The following is a 24,162-nucleotide window of genomic DNA, read 5'->3' on the forward strand; positions in this document are numbered from 1 at the left end:
TTCCAGCTGAGAGCCCTGGTGTCGGGCATCCCTCAGCTGGTCGCGCTGTGATTGCCCACTCCTCGGCTGAGCCCCCCTCCCGTCGGTGTTCTCCTTTACCTTAGAATGTGCACTGCTCATGCGTGACTCCTCACTCATGCGCAGTTGCGCACTTTTGTTTGGCTCTGAGAGCCATTTTTGCAGTCCACCTGTCGGGAGGTCGTGACTCTGCAGGGCCGACACCAACCTCGGAGATCAGGCACTCTTCGCCACCTCGGCTCCCTGTCCCTTCGTGCAGGTAAGGCCTCCTCCTTTCTTTTCCGGTGTCTTTTCTTCTTTTTTTCCCATTGTTTTTACTTTTTCCTTCTTGGGTACCATCTTCTTTCTCTTCTCTGTAACTTTATCTTTTATTTCTTATATTTTATATTTGTTGAACTTTGTCTTTTCTTGACTTTTTTTTCTTCTTTTCTGGAGAGGACTGGTTTTACCCTACCGGCCACTACTCCATCACGTGACTCCTCCAAATTCTGTTATTTGGAGCACCATTTATCCACGCTGGAGAAAGACCATCGTGAGGATGAGTGAATGATTAGCATATCTGACCATTGATTAATTGTAGTAATAGGTCAGTATAGCAGTCATGGGACAAAAAATTGCTAAAATAGAACACTCTTAGTTGATACGTCATTGCAGATTGGGACTGTGTGGATGAGTGTGTGCCCATGCGCAATTACCGGGTGTTCCCCAATTGGAAGCCCTGGATGAATCAGAGAATCCACCACCTGCCGAGGGCAAGAACAAGGCTGTTTAAGGCCTGGGATCAAGATCTTTACAAGAAGTCCTGGTACGACCTGTGGAAGGCCATTTCTGAAGCAAAGTGGGAATTCTGGAGGAAGCTAGAGACAGAGACAGATACACGCCAGCTATGGCAGGTAGTTCAGCCCATTACAGCCTACAAATCGAGGGTGGACACTATAGATGGCTGTGATGCTTCACTACCCGATGAGCTGAACACTTTCTATGCCTGCTGTGAGAAGGACCAAACAATGCCTACCAGAATCCCTGAAAAGGCTGAAGACCCTGTGATATCTGTCTCTGCGAAGGCGACGTCAGAATATCATGCAAGAGGGTGCACTCTCGCAAGGCGTCAGGCATTGACAGCATAACTGGCAAAATACTAAAAATCTGTGCCAACCAACGAGCCGGACTCTTCACAGACATTTTAATCCTCTCCTTGTGTCAGTCAGAGGTTCCCACCAGCTCCAAAAGAGAATTAATCATCCCAGTACCCAAGAAGAGTAGCATGGGCTGCCTCAATGACCACTGCCCAGTTGCACTAACTTCTGTTGTGATGAAATGCATTGAGAAGCTGGTCTCAGCCAGTATTAACACATACCTAAGTAAAGATCTGGACCCACTGCAATTTGCCTATCGTCAGATGCAATATCGCTGGCTCTCCACTAAGCTCTGGATCACCTCGAAAACAGCAATTCATACATACAGTGCTCTTCATCAGCTACAGGTCAGCTTTTAATGCCATTATTCCCTCAGTGATGGTTAAGAAACTATAAATTTGTGGCCTCTGTACTCCGCTCTGCAACTGGATCCTTGGCTTTCTTATTAGAAGACCACAGTCAGTATGAATTGGAAATAACATCTCCTCCTCAATGATCATCAACACAGGTACATGACAAGGATGCGTGGTTGGCCAGGCACAATTCCAATGCTATCTCCAAGTTTGCCGATTACACCACAGTTGTTGGCTGAATCACAAATGGCAATAAGGAAGCATGCAGGAGTGAGATGGATCAGCTCATTGAATAGTGTACCGACAACAACCTTGCACTCAATGTCACCAAAACCAAGAAGATGATTGTGGACTTCAGGAGGAAGTCAGGGGCACACGACCCAGTCCTCATTCGAGGGCCAGGTAGTGGAGAAGGGCAAGAACTTCAAATTCCTGGTGTTAACATCTCTCAGGATCTGTCCTGGAGCCTCCACGTTGATGCAATCACAAAGAAGGCTCTCCAGTGGCTATACTTTGTGAGGTGTCTGAGGAGATTCAGTATGTCACTGAAGACTACAGATGTACCGTGGAGAGCATTCTGGCTGGTTGCATCACTGCCTGGTATGAAGGCACCAACTCTCAGGACAAAAATAAACTCCAGAGGTTGTTAACTCGGCCTGTGACATCACAGACACCAGACTTCACTCCATCGAGGACTTCTACATAGGCGGTCTTTTAAAAAAAGCAACCTCTATCCTCAAAGACCCCCACCACCCAGGCCGTGCCCTCTTCACTCTGCTACCATTGGGAAAAACAGTACAGGAGCTTAAAGACAATCACTCAGTGGCACAAGGTCAGCTTCTTCCCCATTGCCATCAGATTCCTGAATGATCAATGAACTACAGACACTGCCTTACTTTTCGTGCCCTGTTATTGTTTATTTTTTATAGTAATGTTGTAAGATGGTTATAATATGTATGTTTGCATTGTGATGTTGCCACAAAACACCGAATTTCATGACTTGTTTGTGACAATAAATTCTGATTCCGATTTAACATTAAATTGGGGGCTTTTTTGATTTTTCCAATAAAATAAAGTTTCCTTGGCATAATTCAGCAATATCCACACAATACTCCAAATGTGGCTGAAGTAAAGTTTTATACAGCTGTAGACTTCCTGACTTCTTTTCTTTACATACTGACTGATGAAGGCATCATGCATATGCCTTCTTTACCACCCTATCTACTTGCATTCCCACTTTCAGATCATGGCTCATTGTAGTCCTTCTATTTTTTGTAAGTTTACTCTTACATTTGACCTCCCAAAGTGTAACACTTCACACCTGTCTGTCAACTTTTGCATCATCTGCAAACTTCTGGACAGCTCACCTGCATTTCATCCAAATAATTCTGATTCTGTCACAGTCATTAAGGCATAATAATACCCTTCCATCACTTCTCTTTTCTTTAGCCAAGTCAATATGCTCCCTCTCATTATTAACTCTTAAACATTGGAAGCTGTTGCTTTTATAGACTGTCCACCACTTTAAACTTTGCTTGCTCTATTATGCTTCTGTCAGCCATTCTTTCATCCCAATTTTCCTTGGCCTGCTCATTTTCAAGATTCACTTTCAAAGTTCAGATTGATTATCAGAGTACAGATATGGTATCACATGCATCACTGAGATTCTTATTTCCTGCTGGCCAGACAGGATTTCTACTTATTGATGGTGCAAAAAAAGATGGACCAGGAAAGATATCTATGCAAAAGAGAGAAATGAAATCAAATTAAGAAATGTAAACAAATTGTGCAATGCAGAAAAAGTAATAAATGATTTGAAAAGTAAGAAACCTTTAAATGAATTTCTGATTGAGTTTGTTGTTTAGGAGTCTAATGGAGAATGGTAACAAGTGTTCCTCAACCTGGTCGTGCAAGTCTTGTGGCACCTGTACTTCTTTCCTAATGGCAACAGTGAGAATAGAGCAGGTCCTGGGTGGTGTGGATCCTGAATCAGAATTTATTGTCATGAACAAGTCATGAAATTCGGTGTTTTGTGTCAGCATCACAGGGCAAACATTCATATTATAACCATCTTATGACATTATGATAAAAAAATTTAAATAATAGTGCACAAAAAGTAAGGCAGTGTCTTTGGTTCATTGATTATTCAGGAATCTGATGGCAGCAACAACAACATCAATAATCTTATTTGCTTCTATAGATCGGTAGCATAAAATCCAAAATATCCCCCCCCCCCCTTTCTGCTCGGTAACTCCTCAAGTATTTCATTCATAATTCTTTTCAGGGGTTCAGTTCAAGTCTGCATACTTGCAGATTTTACTCCTTTTCTGGCAGTTCCTCTGGAGTTTTTTTCTTGTCCTAAGAATTAGCGCCTCCATACCAGGTAGTGATGCAACCAGCCAAAATGTTCTCCACAGTACACTTGTAGAAGTTTGAGTGTTTTCAGTCACATACCGAATCTCCTCAGACACCTCACAAAGTATAGCTGCTGGCGCGCCTTCTTTGTGATTGCATCAACATGGAGGCTCTAGGATAGATCTGTGGAGATGTTGACACCCAGGAATTTGAAGTTCTTGACCCTCTCCACTACTGAGCCCTCGATGAGAACTAGGTCGTGTTCCCCTGACTTCCTCCTGAAGTCCACAATCATCTCCTTGGTTTTGCTGACGTTGAGTGCAAGGTTGTTGTCATTACACCATTCTCTCTCCCTCCTGTACGCTTCCTGATTATCGTTTGTGATTCTACTGACAACTGTGGTGTCATCGGCAAACGTGTAGATAGCATTGGAATTGTGCCTGGCCACACAGTCATGGTGTATAATGAGTAGAGCAGTGGGCTAAGCATGCATCCTTGGGGTGCTCCTGTGTTGATGATTATTGAGGAGGAGATGTTGCTTCCAATTCATACTGACTATGGTCTTCCAATGAGAAAGTCAAGGATCCAGTTACAGAGTGGGGGGGGGGGGGGGTGGGGGGAAAGGTGGGGTAGAGATGCCTAAGAGTTTGTAGCTGAGGAGATAATGGTATTGAAGGCCAAGCTGTAGTCAATAAAGAGCAGCTATATGTTGTTTTTATGGTGTTCCAGAGCTGAACCAGCGATGTTGCATTTACTTAGGTACGTGTTAATTCTGGCCATGACCAGCCTCTCAAAGCATTTCATCACAGTAGAATCTAGAGCTACTGGACTGTAGTTGTTGATTGCTACTGCTCTTCAACAAGGTTCCAAGTAGATTTTTTTCTATGGGGGGGGGGGGATGTTTTACCTGTGATATACTGGGCTCTGTCCACTACCTTTAGCAATGGTTTCCACTCAGAGGTATTGGTACCTCCATACCAGGGTGTGATGGAGCCAGTCAGCACACTTTCTACTATGTACATATACAAGTTGGCCAAGGGTTTCAAAGTCATACCAAACGACCACAAACTCCTGAGGCGGTAGAGGTGCTGACGTGTTTTCTTCTTGATGACATTGGTGTGTTGGGTTCAGGAAAGGTGCTCTGAGATGGTGACTTCCAGGAATTTAAATTTCTTCATCCTCTCCACTTATGAGCCCCCAATGATCACTGAATCATATACCTCTGGTTTTCTTTTCCTAAAGTCGACATCAGCTCCTTGGTTTTGGTGAAATTGAATGCAAGGTTGTTGTTAGTACACTATTCAACCAAGTTTTCAATCTCCCTCGTGTATTCTGATTCATCATGCCTTTTTATAAAACCCAGCACTGTGGTATTGTCAGCAAATTTGTAGATGTGTTGGTGTTGTACCGAGCCACACAGTCATTGGTGTAAATGGAGTAGAGGAGGGTCAAAGAATGCAGCCCTGAGGTGCTCTGATACTAATGGAGATTGTGGAGGAAATGTTTTTACCAATCCTCACTGATTGTGGTCTGGAGGTGAAGAAATCCAAGATCCAATTACACAGTTGGATTTTGAGGCCCTGGTCCTCGAGTTTTCACGGGATGATGGTGTTGAATACTGAACAGAAGTTAATAAAGAGCATCCTGATGTATGCATTTTTGCTGTGCAGATGTTCTAAGACTTTGTGTAGAGAACCATAGAACATTACAGCACAGAAACAGGCTCCTTCGGCCTTTGTAGTCTGTGCCAAGTCATTTTTTATTTTTGGTCCCTCTTTCAACTGACATGCACCCAGCTCAAAGCCCTCCATACCTCTCGCATCCATGTACCTCTCCAAATTCTTCTTAAATGTTAAAATAACCCCGCATTCACCACTTCAGCTGGCAACCTATTCCACGCTCCCACCACTGTCTGTGTGAAGAAGTTCTCTATCATGTTGCCCCTAAACCTTTCCCCTTTCACTCTTGACCCATGTCCACTGGTTTGTGTCTAACCTACCTTCAGTGGAAAAAGCCAATCGACACTTACTCTGTCCATCCCTCACATAATTTTAAACTCCTCTATCAAATCTCCCCTCCTTCTTCACTCCAGGAAATAACCTGTTTAACCTTTCCCTGTAACTCAGTTCCTGAAATCCGGGCAACATGCTAGTAAATCTTTTCTGCACTCTTTCCATCTTATTGATATCTTTCCTGTAGTTAGGTGACCAAAACTGGACATAATACTCCAAATTTGGCCTCACCAATGTCTTAAACAACTTCACCATCACATCCCAACTCCTATACTCAATACTTTGATTTATGAAGGCCAATATACCAAAACCTCTCTTTAAAACTCTATCCACCTATGATGCCACATTCAGGGAATTATGCATCTGTATTTCCAGATCCCTCTTGTTCTACCACATTCCTCAGTGCCCTACTATATACTGTGTATGTCCTTTCCTGGTTTATCCTTCCAAAATGCAACACCTCACACTTGTCTGCATTAAATTCCATCTGCCATTATTCAGCCCATTTTTCCAGCTGGTCCAGATCCCTCTGCAAGCTTTGAAAACCTTCATTGCTGTTCACCACAACATCTCCAATTTTAGAGTCATCTACAAATTTGCTGATCCAATTCATCACATTATCATCCAAATCATTAATATAGATGACAAACAACAATGATCCCAGCACTGATCACTGAGGCATGGCATCAGTCACAGGCCTCCAGTCTGAGAAGCAATCATCCACCACTACTCTCTGGCTTCTCTCATCCATCCATTGTCGAATCCAGTTGACTATCTCCCCATGAATACCTAGCATCTGAACCTTCCTGACTAACCTCCCACTTGGGACCTTGTCAAAAGCCTTACTAAGATCCATGAAAATAACATCCACAGCCTTTCCTTTGTCAATTTTCCTGCCATCCTCCACAAAAACCTCCATAAGTTTGGTTAAACATGACCTACCACACAAAAGCCATGTTGACTATCTCTAATTAGTTTCTGGCTATTCATATAATTATATATCCAATCTCTGAACACCTTCCATTAATTTACCTAGTGACTGGCATCAGGCTACCAGCCTATAATTTCCTGGGTTTCTTGTGGAGCCTTTTTGAAACAACGGGACAATGTGAGCTACCTTCCAATCCTCTAGCACCACATCTGTGGATAAAGACTTTTTAAATATTTCTGTCGGAGACCCTGCATTTTCTTCACTAGCCTCCCTTAAAGGTCCAAAGGATCATCTTGTCAGGCCCTGGGGACGTATCCACCCTTATTTGCTTTAAGACAGCAGCACTTTCTCCTCTTTTAATCTGTGTAGGTTCCATGACCTCACTGCTTGTTTTCCTTACTTCCCATGACTGCCAGTTTCCTGAGTGAATACTGATTTTAAAAAAAATAATTAAGATCGTCCCCCATCTCTTTTGGCTCCATACGTAGTTGATCACTCTGATCTCTTACTATCCTTTTGCTCTTAATGTATCTAGAAGCACTTAGGATTTTCCTTCACATTGCCTGCCAAAGCAACCTCACATCTTCCTGATTTCTCTCTTGAGGTTTTTCTTGCATTTTTTATACTCCTCAAGTACCTCATTTGCTTCCCGTTACCTATACCTGCTGTAGACCTTTCTCCTCTTCTGAACCAGATCCCCAGTATCCCTTGAAAACCTTGCTTTTAATCCTGACAGGAACATACAAACTCTGTACTCTCAACATTTCACTTTTTAAAGTCTTCCACTTATCTCGCACATCTTTGCCCAGAAACAACATATCCCAATCCACACATTCTAGATCCTTTTTCATTTCCTCAGAATTGTTCTTTCTCCAATTTAGAATCTCAATTCGAGGTACAGACCTATCCTTCTCCCTAATTAACTTGAAACTAATGCCATCATGATTGCTGAACACACAATGTTCTTCTACACTTACTCTGTCACCTGCCCTGTCTCATTCCCTAATAGGAGATCCAGTATATATATTGATTTAGAAAACTTTCCTGAACATATTTGATAAACTCCAAGCCATCTAGCCCTTGTACAGTTTGGGAATCCCAGTCAATAAATATAAAATTAAAAAGTCCTCCTATAATAACCTTATGTATCCTGCAGCGGTCTACTATCTCTCTACAGATTTGCTCCTCCAATTCTCGTTGACTATTGGGTGGTCTCGAATACAACCCCATGAGTGTAGTCGTACCTTTCCAGTTCCATAGCTCCACCCATATAGCCTCAGTAGACGAGCTCTCTTGTCTGTCCTGCCTGACCACAGTTGTGATATTTTCCCTGATGAGCAATGCCACTCCTCCCCCTTTCACCCCCCCCCCCCCCCCCCCCACCGTTCTATCATGACTGAAGCAACAGAAGCCCTGAATATTGAGCTGCCAGTCCTACTTCTCCTGCAACCAAGTTTCACTAATGGCCACAATGTCATAATTCCATGTATCAATCCATGCTCTTAGCTTGTCTTCCTTTCCTACAATAGTCCTTGTGTTGAAATAGATGCAGCTGAGAAAATTTCCACCACGTGCAACCCATTGACTTTTAGCAGTGCATGCAATTTTCACATCATCTTTTGCCTCCTCCACTCCTCTATCTGCTCCAGTACTTTGGTTCCCATCCCCCTGCAAATCTGGTTTAAATTCACCAGAGCACACTAGCAAACCTTCCCACAAGGATATTAGTCGTCTTCCAGTTCAGATGTGAACCATCCCATTGGAACAGGTCCCACCTTCCCTGGGAGAGAGTCCAATAATTAGAAACCGGAAGCCCTCCCTCCTGCACCATGTCTTTAGCCATGGGTTAAGCTGAATTATCCTCCTATTTCTACCCTCACTAGCACATGGCACAGGTAGCAATCCTGAATTCACAACCCTGGAAGTCCTAATCTTCAACATAGTGCCTAACACCCTGTACTCTTCTTGCAGAACCTCCTCACCCTTCCTACCCATGTCTTTGGTCCCTACATTGACCATGACATCTGGCTGCTCACCCTCCCTCTTTAGAATGCCCTGAGGTATCTCAGACTGGCACCAAGAGGGCAACATACCATTCGGGATACTCGATCTCTTCCACAGAGCCTATTATCAGTTCCCCTAACTATGGAATCCCCTACCACTACAGCTTGCCTCTTCTCCTCCCTTCACTTCTTAGCCACAGGACCAAACTCTGGGCCAGAGACCTGATCACCGTGGCTTGTTCCTGGTAGGTTCTGCCGCCCCTTCCCCCAACAGTATCCAAAATGGTAGTAGGATGGCATCTGCTGTGGAGCTTTTACTATGGTAGGCAAATTGGTATAGATCCATGTTGCCTTTCTGACAGGAGCTTGTATGCTTCAACAGCAGCCTTCTTCGCACAATTGATCACAGTGGTTGTGAGTGCCACTGGTTTGTAGTCAATCAGGTATTAAATAAAATCACAAAAAGCCACATACCAAAAAATCCAGAGATCTTCCTTCTAAGTAATACAAGAAGTAAAGAACTTGGACTCGATTTGGATGGAGCACAAAAAAGATATATTATGATAGCCTTCGCTGTGGCAAAAAAATGTATTATGTCAACCTGGAAATCAGAAGAGAGCCTGAGAATACAGCAATGGTACATAGAAATGAATAAATGTATTCCATTGGAAAAAATAACATATAATTTAAGAAATAACATCACAGTATCGAACAAATTTGGGAACCGTACATGGAACACAACAGAGAAGTCCTACCGCGGACCTCCACCCCCTAAAATGACAGAAGGAGAAGAAGACGAAATTAACTGACCCAGTGTGTAAAAGTAGATGACACAATTTTCATGTTTATTTTTATTGTGTGATGACATTGTTTAATGGGTTTATTGTATCGTATATGTTGAACGTTGAGTGGGTGGGGGGGGGGGGAAGGGGAGAAAATGACACTGTGTATATTCAAGAGAGAAATGTTTGTGTGTATTTTGGTCAGTATGGTTCATAGTGTGAAAAATTTAAAAAAAAATTTTAAATTCAGGCAGGTTACCACACTCTTCTTGGGCACTGGTAGTGTCTGAAACCTGTTTGACCACTCCCTGTCGGAGTGAGATATTGAAAATATCCTTGAATATATCGGCAAGTTGGTCAGCACAGGTTTTCAGTACTTGGCTGGGTACCCCGTCCTGACTGGGTGCTTTCCTTGGATTCACTCTCCTGAAGGGAGCCTGACATCTTCGGTTACTGACAGTAGAGAATCATCGGGTCATGCAGATGCGCTTGACATCAGAGTTCTGATGAACTTAGGAATAGAGTAAACTTGGAACATGGTGGTGTTTCCCCCAACACGCAGACATCAGTCAGGTAAATTTAAGAATAAGAATCAAATTATAAAATATTAAAAATCATGGTACCTTCTACCCATTGCGTCCATACTAGATTTAGATCTATGGCAAATGAAATATATATTCAGTCATTCATCTCCAAAACAAGCTTAGCTGCCCAAACTGGATAGCAAAACTGCGAAACTGATTTGGCTTTTATCCTATATCATGTATATTTGTATAGATTTTACAAAGGTAAAAAATAAGCTTTATATGGAAACCTATTCAAAAGCACCTCTCAAGCAATCAAACTGTTAATCCACAACTTAAACCTTTGCTGTTAAATGCCAAAACTGTGAGCACCGTTTATTAAGAATGCACAAGTTATGGATGGTTGGAATTCTGGTCTGGTTTAGTCAAATAAAGACTTTCACAATATTGTGTCACCCTCTATTATCACAAAAACTGTGATTGAGTAAGAAAATATGTATTTGATTTATATTTTAAACAAAAAGGCTTTTTGTGGATAATCTAAACAATGTTCCATTCTGTTTCTACTAAAAATGCTGGAGGAACTAAGCAGGTCTCACTGAGTTCCTCAGGCATTTTCTTGTTTTTACCATAATCACCAGCTTCTGCAGACTTTAGTATTTCACTCAATTCTGTTTCTCTTTGACCTACAAAATAAGTTTATACATTTGTGGTCATTAGATTGTGATATGTGGGGATGAACATTTTCATAAAATAATCCTGGATCCTAAGTGGGTTTTCTGAACAATTGATGCTGAATAAGGGTCATCTTTGGATTGTGGGCCTTTCCATCAGAAAATAGATTCAAATTGCCCAAATTAGTTTTGATCTACCATTTTAGCAAAGCATAATTTGAGTATGTGAACGTAATTATAATACTCAGAGTCCCATTGTGCAGTTTGGTGAACTACATAATAGCAATTATCATATCTTTTGATTGTTTCAGTAAATACTTGCTGCCACTGAAGTGCATGTATAACCTGGATGAAGAAGAGAGCGAAGGTGGAATTGTTATCAACCTCCTGCCATTGCTGTCCAATAGCTTGAGTATCACTGGTTTCGATGGAAAATGTGCTAAACAGGGGACTAAGAAGTAAGCTTTAGCAGTTAGTTATAACTGTTATATTGGACATAAATTTCAGTCCACGAATCCAATTAGCTTACACTTAACCTACACCCCCCGGTACATTTTTGAACGGTGGGAGTGAGGGAGCTCCCAGAGAAAACCCACATAGATGTGACTATGTGGTAAATTCTATACTTGCGTCAACACTTCCTCCCTCACCACCATTCAAGGGTCCAGTCCTTCCAACTGAAGCAACAGTTCACTTGTGAATCTTTGGGGTCATTACTCTATGCGGTGCTCCCGTTATGGCCTTCTCTACACGGAGAGACTGGACAGAGATTAGGAGATAATTTTGTTGAGCACCTTCTCCGTGTCCACTGCAAAGGTAGGGATCTCCCAGTGGCCAACCATTTCAATTCTGTGCTCCACTCCTGCACTGCCAAACCGAAGCCACCCGTAAATTGGAGGAACAACACCTAATATTTAGTCTGGGCTCTCTTCAAAGCATTAACATCGACCTCCAATTTCCATTTGGCCACACCCCTGCTTCCCTCTCTTACCCATCCCTCTATCTACTTTCCTACAGCTCTTCACCCCTTTCCCTCCCCATTCACAGAGTCATCCCCTCCCCCTAATGCCTCAGCTTTTTTCTCTTGTGCCCTCCCTCTTGCCAGTGGGTCTGTACTCCTCTCCCTCTTCATTCAGGTGCCTACCTGCTTTTTGCTTATACCTTGATGAAGGACTCAGGCCCAAAACATTGGTTATGTATCTTTATCCTTGCTTCATAAAGAACCCTGCATGATTTGCTGTTTCTCCAGCATTTTTGTGTAAAACGCATCGATGTGACCTACCTTATGTTTTAAAGAAAGCAAGATGCTAAATGATGTTTATTTGTCATTTTTCAGATGTGTTTCCCCTGTGAGTCTTGCTTCCTTTTTCCGTTTGCTGAGACTCTGTGAAGAGGTGCAACATAATGGAAACTTGGAGGAGATTGATGCTTTGTTAGGTAGGTTCTGAAGTACTTAACACTGAGTTTGATTAGGAAAAAGGTAATGTTTGAAAAGATAATTAACCTGACTTTAGCTGAAGTTTGTTTCTCTGGAATCTGGTAATTTCTTGTAAAGTGGTATTTCTGTTAATTTTTCAATGATTTTTTTCTGCTTCAGGTACTTTCTTAAAAAAAAATCAGTAATTGTCACTCAGCAATAGAACAATAAAACTCTAAAAATTCATCCTCCAACTATTTAGAAATCGCAATGGCTTGGCATTTGAATTTCCTGCATTCCCTTTCCTCTTGCCAGGGCCAGGCTCCTATACTTCCTTTCCCCTTGCATGGGTAACTGGGAAATTTATTTGTTTTGCATCTTAAAAAATATGAATTGAAAATGTGTTGGGGGAAACATTGCAATAACATCCACCACAAAATCTTGTGTGTACTAGATTATTGGAGCTTTACTGGAATTAGTTATCTGATAATACAAGTATAAAACTGGGTGTTAGAAGTTTTGCAGAAGTGATCCATAACTTGTTTCCATCCCTGACTTTGATGACATTGAGGATACAGACCAATCATTATCCTCATCACAGAAAGGTTCAAAAATGTCTAGCACCATTGTTAATCTACTTCTGTTAAAATGATTGGTTTTGCATGATTGTTGAGCATAAAAGAGGAAACCAGCCAGGAAGAGGGAACTGGAAGTTGAACTGATTTTTAATGGTTGTGCACTGTAGAGAAGTCCAGTGGAAGTTGCATGTGAAATGAAACACGAAAGTCTGCAGATGCTGTGATTGTTGTTGAAAAAAAAACACATGCTAGAAGAACTCAGCAGGTCTCGCAGCATCCATAAGGAGGTAAAGATATATAACGGATGTTTCGAACCTCAACCCTTCAAGGTATGAATTAAAAGGCTGGGGAGAATGAAAGAAAGAGCAAGGGGAAGAGCACAGACCAAAGGTGATAATTGGACATGGATAAGAGGACGAGAGAGAAAAGGTGAGAATTGATGGAAGGAGGGGCTGGCTATGTGAATGCAGAAACGGAGAAGAGAGGCCGAACTGGAGAAAAGGAGAAATAGGGATGAGTGTGGGGCTGAATGGAAACCAGAGAAGTTGATATTGCCATCCAGTTGGAGGGTGCCTAGATGTGTCCAGTAGGTGGCAGAAATGTTTGATGCAAAAGCTATTGGGGTTGGCTGGTGAGGAAAAGAGGAATCCTGCCCTTGATGCATGCCGGGGCAGGTGTGTGGGTCTCTACCTGCACAACTGCCCTGGCCCCCTTCAATCCCACACACAAGATTCCCCTTGTTCTCTCCTACCACCCCTCTAGCACCCAACATATCATCCTCCGCTATTTCTGCCTCCTACTACATGTTCCCACCACCGGACACATCTCTGTGACGCTTGTCTATCATCCCCACCTATCATGCCCTTGGCACATACCCCTGTGAGATTGGGAAGTGCTATACTTGCACCCATACCTCCCTCATAAACATTCTATGCCCCAAACGATCCTTCCAAGTGAAGCAACACTTAATTTGTGAATCTCCAGGAGTCATCTACTGCATCTTGTGCTCCTGTGGTGGTCTCCTCTAGATCGTAGAGATTGGACGCAGACTGAGAAATCACTTTGTTGTGGAACTTGGCTCTGTCCGCTACAATACGGGGATTTCCCAGTGACCACCCATTTCAATTCCCTGCCCTATTCTGTCCATGGTCTCATGCACTTCCAGCCTGAGAAGTACCTCTTCAACAATTTTTATATTCTCACCAGTTCAAAATATATGCAGGAGGAGCAGTATCTTGATGCTCTCTGCTGGGAAATTTTAATACTGCAAAGTAATAGCACTAATTCAATTTGTTCTGCATGACACAAGCAGAAATCTATTATCAATACAAATAACAAAATTGTACGTAAAAACCTTAATTTTACTGATTTACTCTTCTAAAGGTTTACAGTTTAATTCTTTGATAGTGTCAGTTTGGGTATCAATGTGGGTGCAATATATATAGTTGCACCAGAATTCTTATTTGTTAAAGGATTGTCAATCTACTGACAATTGTAGAAATTAAATAAAATAAAAAAGAAATAATAAATATCAAAGCACAGATAAATAAATATTTGCAGTTATGGTTAGTGTAAGAAACAAAAAGTGTGGATAGATCTTTTGGTTGTCCTTGGATAGTTTATGGTTAGGGTAGTATGGAGAAGTTCAAAAGTCTAAAACCTTTTGGATTAAAAACAGTTCGAGAACCTAGAGGTGCTTGACTTCACACTTCTATACTTTCTGTCTGAAGGGAGCAATGGGTAGAGATTGTGAGCAAGGTGATAGGGGTTCTGAAAGATGTTGGGTGCCCTCTTGAGGCAGTGTCATGCATAGACGTTTTCAGTGGACCGGAGGTCAGTGCCCGTGATGAATTTAACTAAGTTTGCCATTTCTGCAGCCTTCTGCATTCATGGGCCCTTGAATTTTCAAACCAAACTACAATGCAACCAGTCAGCATGCATTTCATGGTACACATATTGAAGTTCAATAGAGTATTCAACATGCTAAATGTCCTTAGACTTTTTTTGAAAATAAAGGTGTTGATGTGCCTTCTTCATTGTTGCCTCAATGTGTTGGCTTCAGGAGAGATCTCTGATATGTGGACTCCTAAGAATTTGAAGGTTCTAACCCTCTCCACTGCCATTTCTGTCAATTAAAACAGGTGCATGGTTCTTTGGCCTCCATTTCCTAAAGACCACAATAAGCTTCATTGCGTTGCTAATCTGGAACACAAGATTGTTGTTTTATCCCTGCACAACCTGATTCTGCACTTCCATTCTCTATTCTATCATTTTGCATTATTTGGCCAACAACAGTGGTGCCGTCAGCAAATTTATAGATTGCATTGGAGACAAACTGGCTGCAGTTGTGAGTGTGGAGGGAATAGAGCAGGGGAATAAGCATGCAGTCGTGAGGTGTCCCTTTAGTCACCAAGAAGGAGGTGACGATGAGGAAATCAAGGATCCAGTTGCAGAGGGATGGGACTGCAGAGTTGCATCTGTATTAGGGATCATAAATATATTGTGAGGAATAAAACCAGAAAGGAATCGAAAGTAGTTAGAGCATAAAACACATCATCACAAGGAGTAGTGAATATAAATGAGCTGATACATCATTATTGCAAAATACCATTCAGGGAAGGAAATATGTCCGTTTATTCTGTAATACTCAGTAACTGAATGGTTAAAACATGGTAAGAAAAATAAACTGGTTGGGCAGCCTGTACCAGCCTAGTTACCAGACTTAGTTGGAACATAAAGAGAGCCATCCACTGTCCGCTTCAAGAACTTTTGGGGATTAGTGTTGTCTTGAAAGAAGTTGGGTGCAGTTTACTGTGTTCATTTTCAAGTTGCATCCAATCCCGATTTAGGCATGTAGTCCTGATACTTTATTGCTGTTGGGTTAAAATCCTGCTGCTCTCTTGTGTGTAGCATTTAAAACACTGATCGTGCCTATATCCCTTTGAATGGATTAATCAAAACTTCAGCAAAATATCTATGGTTAACTTCACTCTTAATTTGGTCCTTCCTATGCGATCAGCCTTCTGATGTGAGTGTAGGCAATAGATTAGAAGTCTATTTTTATTCGGTGCTTTTCAATAGAATTGTATTTAAATGAATCCATTTGGTCCACCCAATGTTTTGGGTGACTGTTAACATCTATAACCATATAACCATTTACAGAGCGGAAACAGGCCATGTTGGCCTTTCAAGTCCGCACTGGGACACTGATTTTGTGCGCCCTCTTCAGGCAATGGTTCCGATGGGTTTGGCCCTCAAATTTCAACTTCAGTGGCTGAATTTTTCCATTATTCCACCTTGGCAAACTCCAAGAGTCTCGTTTGCAAAAGGTTTTCTGGCGCAAATGATCATGATTTTTTTTGCTACCACCAGTGCTATTTTGATAAATGAGATTTGATATTTGGACCATTTGTCATTTATTTCCATTAAATTATCTAATAGATATAGCTCCAGGTCCCCCGTGAAGGCCACTCCTCTTATCCTGGTTAATTTTTCTGCGATTTCTTTTTCAAAATTGTCTCACTTTCACACACAAGCATGTGGCATGTAAAAAAAAGTTGCTGTCTCAGTCCCACATCTAAAACATCTGAAATTTAGGCTTTTGATCTGTGTAAGTTTCGTGGGGTAAGATATAATTGGTGTAAAAAAATTATACTGAACAAGTCCATATCTTGCATTTATAATTTTTTTTTGATGGTGCTACCTTGCTTTTTTTTTTATTTTTTAACTTTTTTATCTTTCACACTATAATCCATATTGACCAAGATACATACAGACATTTTTCTTCTTAAATATATAGTGTCATTTTCTCCCCCTTTTTCCCCCCTCCCTTCCCTCCCTCCCTCACTCTCTTTCCCATTTATTTAAAGTTCAATCTATAAGATACATTAAACCCGTTAAACAATGTTGTCACTTAATAAAAATAAACAAGAAATTTTACTGAGTCAGTTCTTTTCGTTATCTTCTCCTTCTGTCATTTTAGGTGGTGGAAGTCCACAGTAGGATTTCTCTATTGTGTTTCATGAATGGCTCCCATATTTGTTCGAATATTGTAATGTTATTTCTTAAATTATATGTTATTTTTTCTAATGGAATACATTTATTCATTTCTATATACCATTGTTGTATTCTCAAGTTGTCTTCTAATTTCCAGGTTGACATAATACATTTTTTTGCTACAGCTAGGGCTATCATAACAAATCTTTTTTGTGCTCCATCCAAATCGAGTCCAAATTCTTTGTTTCTTATATTACTTAGGAGGAAGATCTCTGGGTTTTTTGGTATATTTCTTTTTGTGATTTTATTTAATATCTGGTTTAGATCTTCCCAAAATTTTTCCACTTTCTCACATGTCCAAATTGCATGAATTGTTGTTCCCGTTTCCTTTTTACAGCGAAAACATCTGTCTGATACTGTTGGGTCCCATTTATTTAACTTTTGAGGTGTGATGTATAGCCTGTGTATCCAATTATATTGTATCATGCGTAACCTTGTGTTTATTGTTCCAATAGTTCCGGAGCATAGCTTCTCCCATGTTTCATTCTTTATCTTTATGTTTAAATCTTGTTCCCATTTTTGTTTAGGTTTACCATTTGTTTCCTCGTTCTCCTTTTCTTGCAGTTTGATGTACATGTTTGTTACAAATTTTTTAATTATCATTGTGTCTGTAATCACATATTCAAAATTGCTTCCTTCTGGTAACCTCAGACTGTTTCCCAATTTATCCTTCATTTGTTCAAAGGATAATAATTTATTTCCCGAAAAACAATTTTCTATTCTTTTGATCCCTTTTCTCTCCCATTCTCTAAAGGAAAGGTTATCTATTGTAAAAGGGATTAGCTGATTTTGCATCAATATTAGTTTTGGTAGTTGGTAATTTGTTCTATTCCTTTCTTCATGAATCTTCTTCCAAATGTTGAGCAGATGATGCAATACCGGTGAATTCCATGCATTGCACCAATTTTTCATCCCATTTATATAGTACATGTTCAGGTATCTTCTCCCCTATTTTATCTAGTTCTAATCTGGTCCAATCTGGTTTTTCCCTTGTTTGATAAAAATCTGATAGGTATCTTAATTGTGCGGCTCTATAATAATTTTTAAAGTTTGGTAGTTGTAAGCCTCCTCGTTTGTACCATTCTGTTAATTTATCTAGTGCTATCCTCGGTTTCCCCCCCTTTCCATAAAAAAATTCCTTATTATTTTCTTTAACTCCTTGAAGAATTTCTCTGTTAGGCGTATTGGTAATGACTGAAATAGGTATTGTATCCTTGGGAAGATGTTCATTTTAATACAGCTTATCCTTCCTATCAGTGTTAGTGGTAAGTCTTTCCAGTGCTCTAAGTCGTCTTGTAATTTTTGGTCTTCTTATTTTTATTAGAAGTGTTTTGATGTTGGTTTTCTTTCTCTGGGTTGGTCATCTGTTGTTTCTTTGATTTCTTATTTTTACTCTCTTCTTTCTTGCTCTCATTATTTTCTCTTTTCCTCTTGCTGTTGTGTTGTAGTTGTCTGTTTCAGCTGTGGAGATCGACTCCTCAGCTGGTCCCCCTCCCGTCAGTGTTATTTTTGTCTTGCGCATCGCGCACTTTTGTTTGGCTCTGTGAGCCATTTTTGTACTCCCGAGTTCGGGGCTTCGACTGACCTCAGGGAGCGGGCTTCTCTCTCCACGATGGGCCTCCTCTGACGTCCTTCCTTCACCTTCCTCCTCTGACGTCCTTCCTTCTTCTTTTCTTCCTGTTGTTTTTGGTTTTTCTTTCTTCGCTGCCATTTTCTCCATACTTTTACTTTCACTTTGTTTTGGTTTTTATGTTTGTGCCTTTGTTTTTTCTCTATCTTTTTTTAACTTTTCTGGAGAGGGCTGGAGTTCCCTGACCGGCCACTACTCCATCACGTGACTCCTCTTGCATTTATAATTGATGTCATGCTGACCTTAACAGCAATCTGAACAGCTTTTTCCAAGCCCGACTCCCAACTTTCTCTGGACCTCTGCAACCCTGGTTTTTCATTTTAGCTTTGGAGAGCATAGTATATTTTTGTTACAAGTTTGGATGCGTTCTCCATCCAAACCCAACGTGGCAGATAATCTTGAAGCAAAATTGCTAATAATATTCAAATTGGACAGCAGCATTTTCTTAAATCTATGTATTCATGGTCTGAATAGGGATATCACTAATTTCCTATGAATTGTTAAATAGTCTCTCTCTTTCCCTCTCCCTCTGTCTCCTTTCTTCCAGCTTCCCACCCCTTTCCCTTCCCTCCCCATCAGAGAACTATCCTCTTACATGGCAACGCTGCTGCTTGTGTGAACCCGTGGGGAGCAGATGCCCAAAGCTCCTGCGGGGTCAGTCTGACTACCGTCTGCTCTGTACAGGTTTTAAACTGACAGTAGTTTTGTTTAAAATCCTGCGACAATGCACCCAAGATGACGGAGACTATGATTGGCAGTGGCTACAAGGGATTGCAGACTCTGGGGAAGTGGAGGGCACTAGAAAACAGGGAAACCACCCTCCCTCCTACCACCATTTGAGAAGAAGCAGAGGAGAAGACCCACAGGATGGTGACCATGGCGGCAGGCCAATGAGAGGCTCTGTGGCTGAGGAAAGCACAGGTGGTGGGCTGTTGGGGACTCGAGGCAAGGAACCCATGCTTGCTGTGGGCTGCTGGAAACTGCAGTCAAGGGACTCGCTCCAAGCTGCAGACTGCTAGAGGCTGGCTCGAAACTGGCTGAAGGGGTACTAGGTATTGGAAATAGGTTGCGAGAGAGTGCTGAGGGGACTGAAGGGTTCCTAATCGTATTGAAAGTTCAGATCTGGAGCTCGGGTTGGCAATGATTTGAACTGGACCCTGTGGCTGCTGGAGCCAAATCCACAGACGCTCGATGATTCTGAGGGAAACTCTCTTTTGCTTCTCTTTCTCTGACTCTAAGAGGTGCTTCAGGCAATTTTTGCCAAAGGCAAATCTGTCTGACTTACAGGAGATAAAACCCATTTCGTGTAATGTGACACTGTTTTATTACATGACAATAAATTGAATCTTGAATAATTTCTTTTCTACCCTCTCAACTGCACGCACCGATGACGTCTTGCCTGTTAAATGCCTGCACTCCTGACCCATTCTCTCTTCATTCCTCTTCTTCCCCCTCCCTCCCCCCACCTTTTTATTTAAGGCATCTGCCTGTTTTTTTGCTCTTACCTTGTCGAAGGGCTCAGGCCAGAAATGTTGGTTACACTTCAATTCCTATGGATGCTGCGTGACCGCTGAGTTTTTCTGGGACACTTGTGTACAGGTTGAGTACCCTTTATCCAAATACCTAAAATCCGAAATAATCCAAAATCTGAAACCTTATCCGTCCTTGGTCCCGTAAGGTAATAAGTAATAGAGTTCAGAAATCCCCATCGGAAAACCAAACGTAGTGGAAGTAAGTAGTGCATTATAAAGTGTGGATACATATGTTCAGGTTCTTATTACTTTTATCTGCAATCCTTGGATCTGGATTTGGATTGTTCCGAATTATGGAATGAAAATGGCATCTGTATTGATTCATGCAAAACATAAGCCCTTTTTATGGAGCATTGAACCAGCTCAACAAACAATGGCAGTCTTTGTTATCCATAATCCCCCATGCAGCTGGAACAACTCTGGGCAGCCATTAATCCCTCATTAAAACAAAATGAGGCTCACCCCACCAGGCTCTGCTGTGCCCTTGTCTGCCTCCTTCCAGCTTGGTTCAGCTACGGTTGGGCTGCTTCCCATCATCTGGTCCTTCTGCACTGGCTTGGCTGCCATCGGGCTTCCCATCACCTGCTCCTCCCTCAGGCTTGGCTCTTGCTGCTGCTCGGGCTCGGCTCCTCTCCAGTGTCCCCTCGGCTTCTCTCCCTTTGGCACCATGTTCTTGATGTGGGCTCACTTCTCTTCTTTCTTCTGGGTTGTGGAGCTCAAGACCCGGTTCCTTCACCCTCTTGCTCTGGCGGCTCGGCAGGGTCCAACCCTCCTTGCCCCTACTGGGCCTCCATACTCTTTGGACCGTGTTCACTCCTCAATCTTTCCCCACTCTCCCGGGTTGTGCTGCTTCTTTCTCCCTGCTCGCCCAGCTGAGCTGCGTTCTCTCCTCGCTCTCTCAGCTCACCACCCAAGCCACATTCTTGCTCTCTCCCCATTTGCTGCTCAAGCCGTGTTCTCTCCTCGCTCTCTCGAGAACACCTGAAAATATACTGTACATGCAATAAAAAAGTTTGGTTTTCGGAATCATGGATAAAGGGATAAGAACTTGTAAATATTTGTATTGTAATATGAATGGCGTCCCAGAATCACAGTGTGGCTTTCGCGCAAACAGAGGAACTGACATGGTCTTTGCCCTCAGATGGCTCCAAGAAAAGTGCAGAGATCAAAACAAAGGACTTACATCACCTTTGTTGACCTCACCAAAGCCTTTGACACCGTGAGCAGGAAAGGGCTTTGGCAAATACTAGAGCGCCTCGGATGCCCCCCCCCCCCCCAAGTTCCTCAACATGGTTATCCAACTGCACGAAAACCAACAAGGTCGGATCAGATACAGCAATGAGCTCTCCGAACCCTTCTCCATTGACAATGGCGTGAAGCAAGGCTGCGTCCTCGCACCAACCCTCTTTACTATCTTCTTCAGCATGATGCTGAAACAAGCCATGAAAGACCTCAACAATGAAGACGCTGTTTACATCCGGTACTGCACGGATGGCAGTCTCTTCAATCTGAAGCGCCTGCAAGCTCACACCAAGACACAAGAGCAACTTGTCCGTGAACTACTCTTTGCAGATGATGCCGTTTTAGTTGCTCATTCAGAACCAGCTCTTCAGTGCATGACGTCCTGTTTTGCGGAAACTGCCAAAATGTTTGGCCTGGAAGTCAGCCTGAAGAAAACTGAGGTCCTCCATCAGCCAGCTCCCCACCATGACTACCAGCCCCCCCACATCTCCATCGGGCACACAGAACTCAAAACGGTCAACCAGTTTACCTACCTCGGCTGCACCATTTCATCTGATGCAAGGATCGACAAAGAGATAGACAACAGACTCGCCAAGGCAAATAGCGCCTTTGGAAGACTACACAAAAGAGTCTGGAAAAACAACCACCTGAAGAAACACACAAAGATCAGCGTGTACAGAGCCGTTGTCATACCCACACTCCTGTTCGGCTCCGAATCATGGGTCCTCTGCCGGCATCACCTACGGCTCCTAGAACACTTCCATCAGCGCTGTCTCCGCTCCATCCTCAACATTCATTGGAATGACTTCATCACCAACATCGAAGTACTCGAGCTGGCAGAGTCCGCAAGCATCGAATCCATGCTCCTGAAGACCCAACTGCGCTGGGTGGGTCACGTCTCCAGAATGGAGGACCATCGCCTTCCCAAGATCGTGTTCTATGGCGAGCTCGCCACTGGCCACTGAGACAGAGGTGCACCAAAGAAGAGGTACAAGGACTGCCTAAAGAAATCTCTTGGTGCCTGTCCCATTGACCACCGCCAGTGGGCTGATATCACCTCCAACCGTGCATCTTGGCGCCTCACAGTTCGGCGGGCAGCAACCTCCTTTGAAGAAGACCGCAGAGCCCACCTCACTGACAAAAGACAAAGGGGGAAAAACCCAACACCCAACCCCAACCAACCAAATTTTCCCTTGCAACCGCTGCAACCGTGCCTGCCTGTTCCGCATCGGACTTGTCAGTCACCAACGAGCCTGCAGGAGACGTGGACATACCCCTCCATAAATCTTCGTCCGCGAAGCCAAGCCAAAGAAAGAATATGAATGCATGTTTCTTTAAGTCTGAGTGAATGAGTGCATTTTTTAAATGGTGTTCCAAAATCTAAAATAATCCAAAAAACTTTTGGTCCCATGCATTACTCAACCTGTATTGCCTTCTGAATTGATAGGTTAACTGAGTCATTTCAGAGAACAATTAACAGTCAACCACAATGATATTCTGGAATTATATTGGCTCAACGAATGGTTTCTTTCCAATGGAGAATGAAACCAATTTAATATGTTGAGTTGATGATTGTTTTGATGAAAAGGTTTATATTCATTCTCTTTCTCTGTCCACCAATACTCCCTTATTTTCTGAGCATTTGAACGACTTCCTCTTTTGTCTCGGATTTTCACCATCTGCTCTGCATAGTTCTTGTTGCTAATTTTATTTCTTTCCTTTCCGTCCTCTCAGATCTCGTAGATCAGCTCATCTTGTGTGGGGGAGTATTGTGTCTTTGCACTCTTTAGCTTTACTCCTTCTTCACCACCTGCATCATTTTGAAAGAAATCTATTACCCAAAAAAGGCAAGAGCAGACCTGTGGTTTTGGGTTCACCGTAATATGCGCATTTGTGCACTGATGTCGGGTGTTGTGGTTTTTCAAGCAGTTTCCATTCTTAAAATAGGCATGGAACAGCTGTTGTAAATAGAAGTAATCAAACAAAGCAGATTGGTGACCTGCTTTGCATCTCAAATGCCTTCAACTTTTCTGGCATGGGAACTTCCGTGGTAGATTTGAGGGGCTAAATGGATGCCTCCTGTGGTGTTAATTTCCATTGTTAGTGATGAAATACTGAGTATCAGTTTCTATTTCAGACCTAATTTTTGCTTTACTAATTATGCATTTGTTTTGTTGCATTGCACCTTACTCAATCCATTTCAAAGTTTAGTTAGACCTCATGCAGTGATGCAAACCATTATGATAAAGGGGCGAATGGAAGGATGACAGAAAATTTGCGTGGATGATACAAGAAATATCTAGTTAAGTTTATTGTCATCTGATTGCATCAGTGCAACCCAATGAAACAGTCTTCTCCGGTTCTCGATGCAAAACATGCAAACACACACCAGACAAAACACACAAACAGATAAATAAATATTGTTTTGTGACTATGAGAGTCTCAGATGGTTAGTGTGAGCAGCTCCTTTAGTCGTTCAGCATTCTTACTGCCCGTGGGAAGAAACTGTTTCTCAACCTGGTGGTGCTGGCTCTGATACTCTTGTATCTCTTTCCCAGCGGGAGTAGCTGACAGATACTGTGTGCAGGGTGGAAGGGGTCCTCAGTGATTTTGCATACCCTCTTCAAAAATGATTCCAGTGGATCACTTTGATCAAGAAGTTTCCAGTGATCTTCTCTGCCACTCTTATTGTCCTGTGGTTTCTCTGCAGCAACCATACCACATTGTGATGCAGCTCTCGATAGAGCTCCAATAGAAGGTGTCTTGATGATGGCCCCCTTGCCCACTTCTGTCTTCTCAGGAAGTGCAGTTGCTGCTGTGCCTTCCTCACAAGTGAGGAGATGTGTATCCATGGTAGGTCACTAGTTAAGTGATCTCCAAGGAACGGAGCTCTCCACTCTTTTCACTACTCAGTTGTTG

General features: G+C 42.3%; 1 protein-coding gene across 3 annotated transcripts in view; it reads left to right on the forward strand.

The window, feature by feature from the left end:
* fancd2 (FA complementation group D2) overlaps positions 1-24,162 on the forward strand; it is a 129,518-nt gene that overhangs the window by 58,349 nt on the left and 47,007 nt on the right. For all 3 annotated transcript variants that reach the window (XM_069936607.1, XM_069936608.1, XM_069936610.1), the window contains 2 exons: positions 11,100-11,246; positions 12,125-12,225. In XM_069936607.1, the coding sequence (XP_069792708.1) occupies positions 11,100-11,246; positions 12,125-12,225 (248 nt within the window). The remainder of the gene's footprint in view (positions 1-11,099; positions 11,247-12,124; positions 12,226-24,162) is intronic.

The sequence above is a fragment of the Narcine bancroftii genome, chromosome 5 (genome assembly GCF_036971445.1).
Source record: "Narcine bancroftii isolate sNarBan1 chromosome 5, sNarBan1.hap1, whole genome shotgun sequence".
NCBI classification, from domain to species: Eukaryota; Metazoa; Chordata; class Chondrichthyes; order Torpediniformes; family Narcinidae; genus Narcine; species Narcine bancroftii.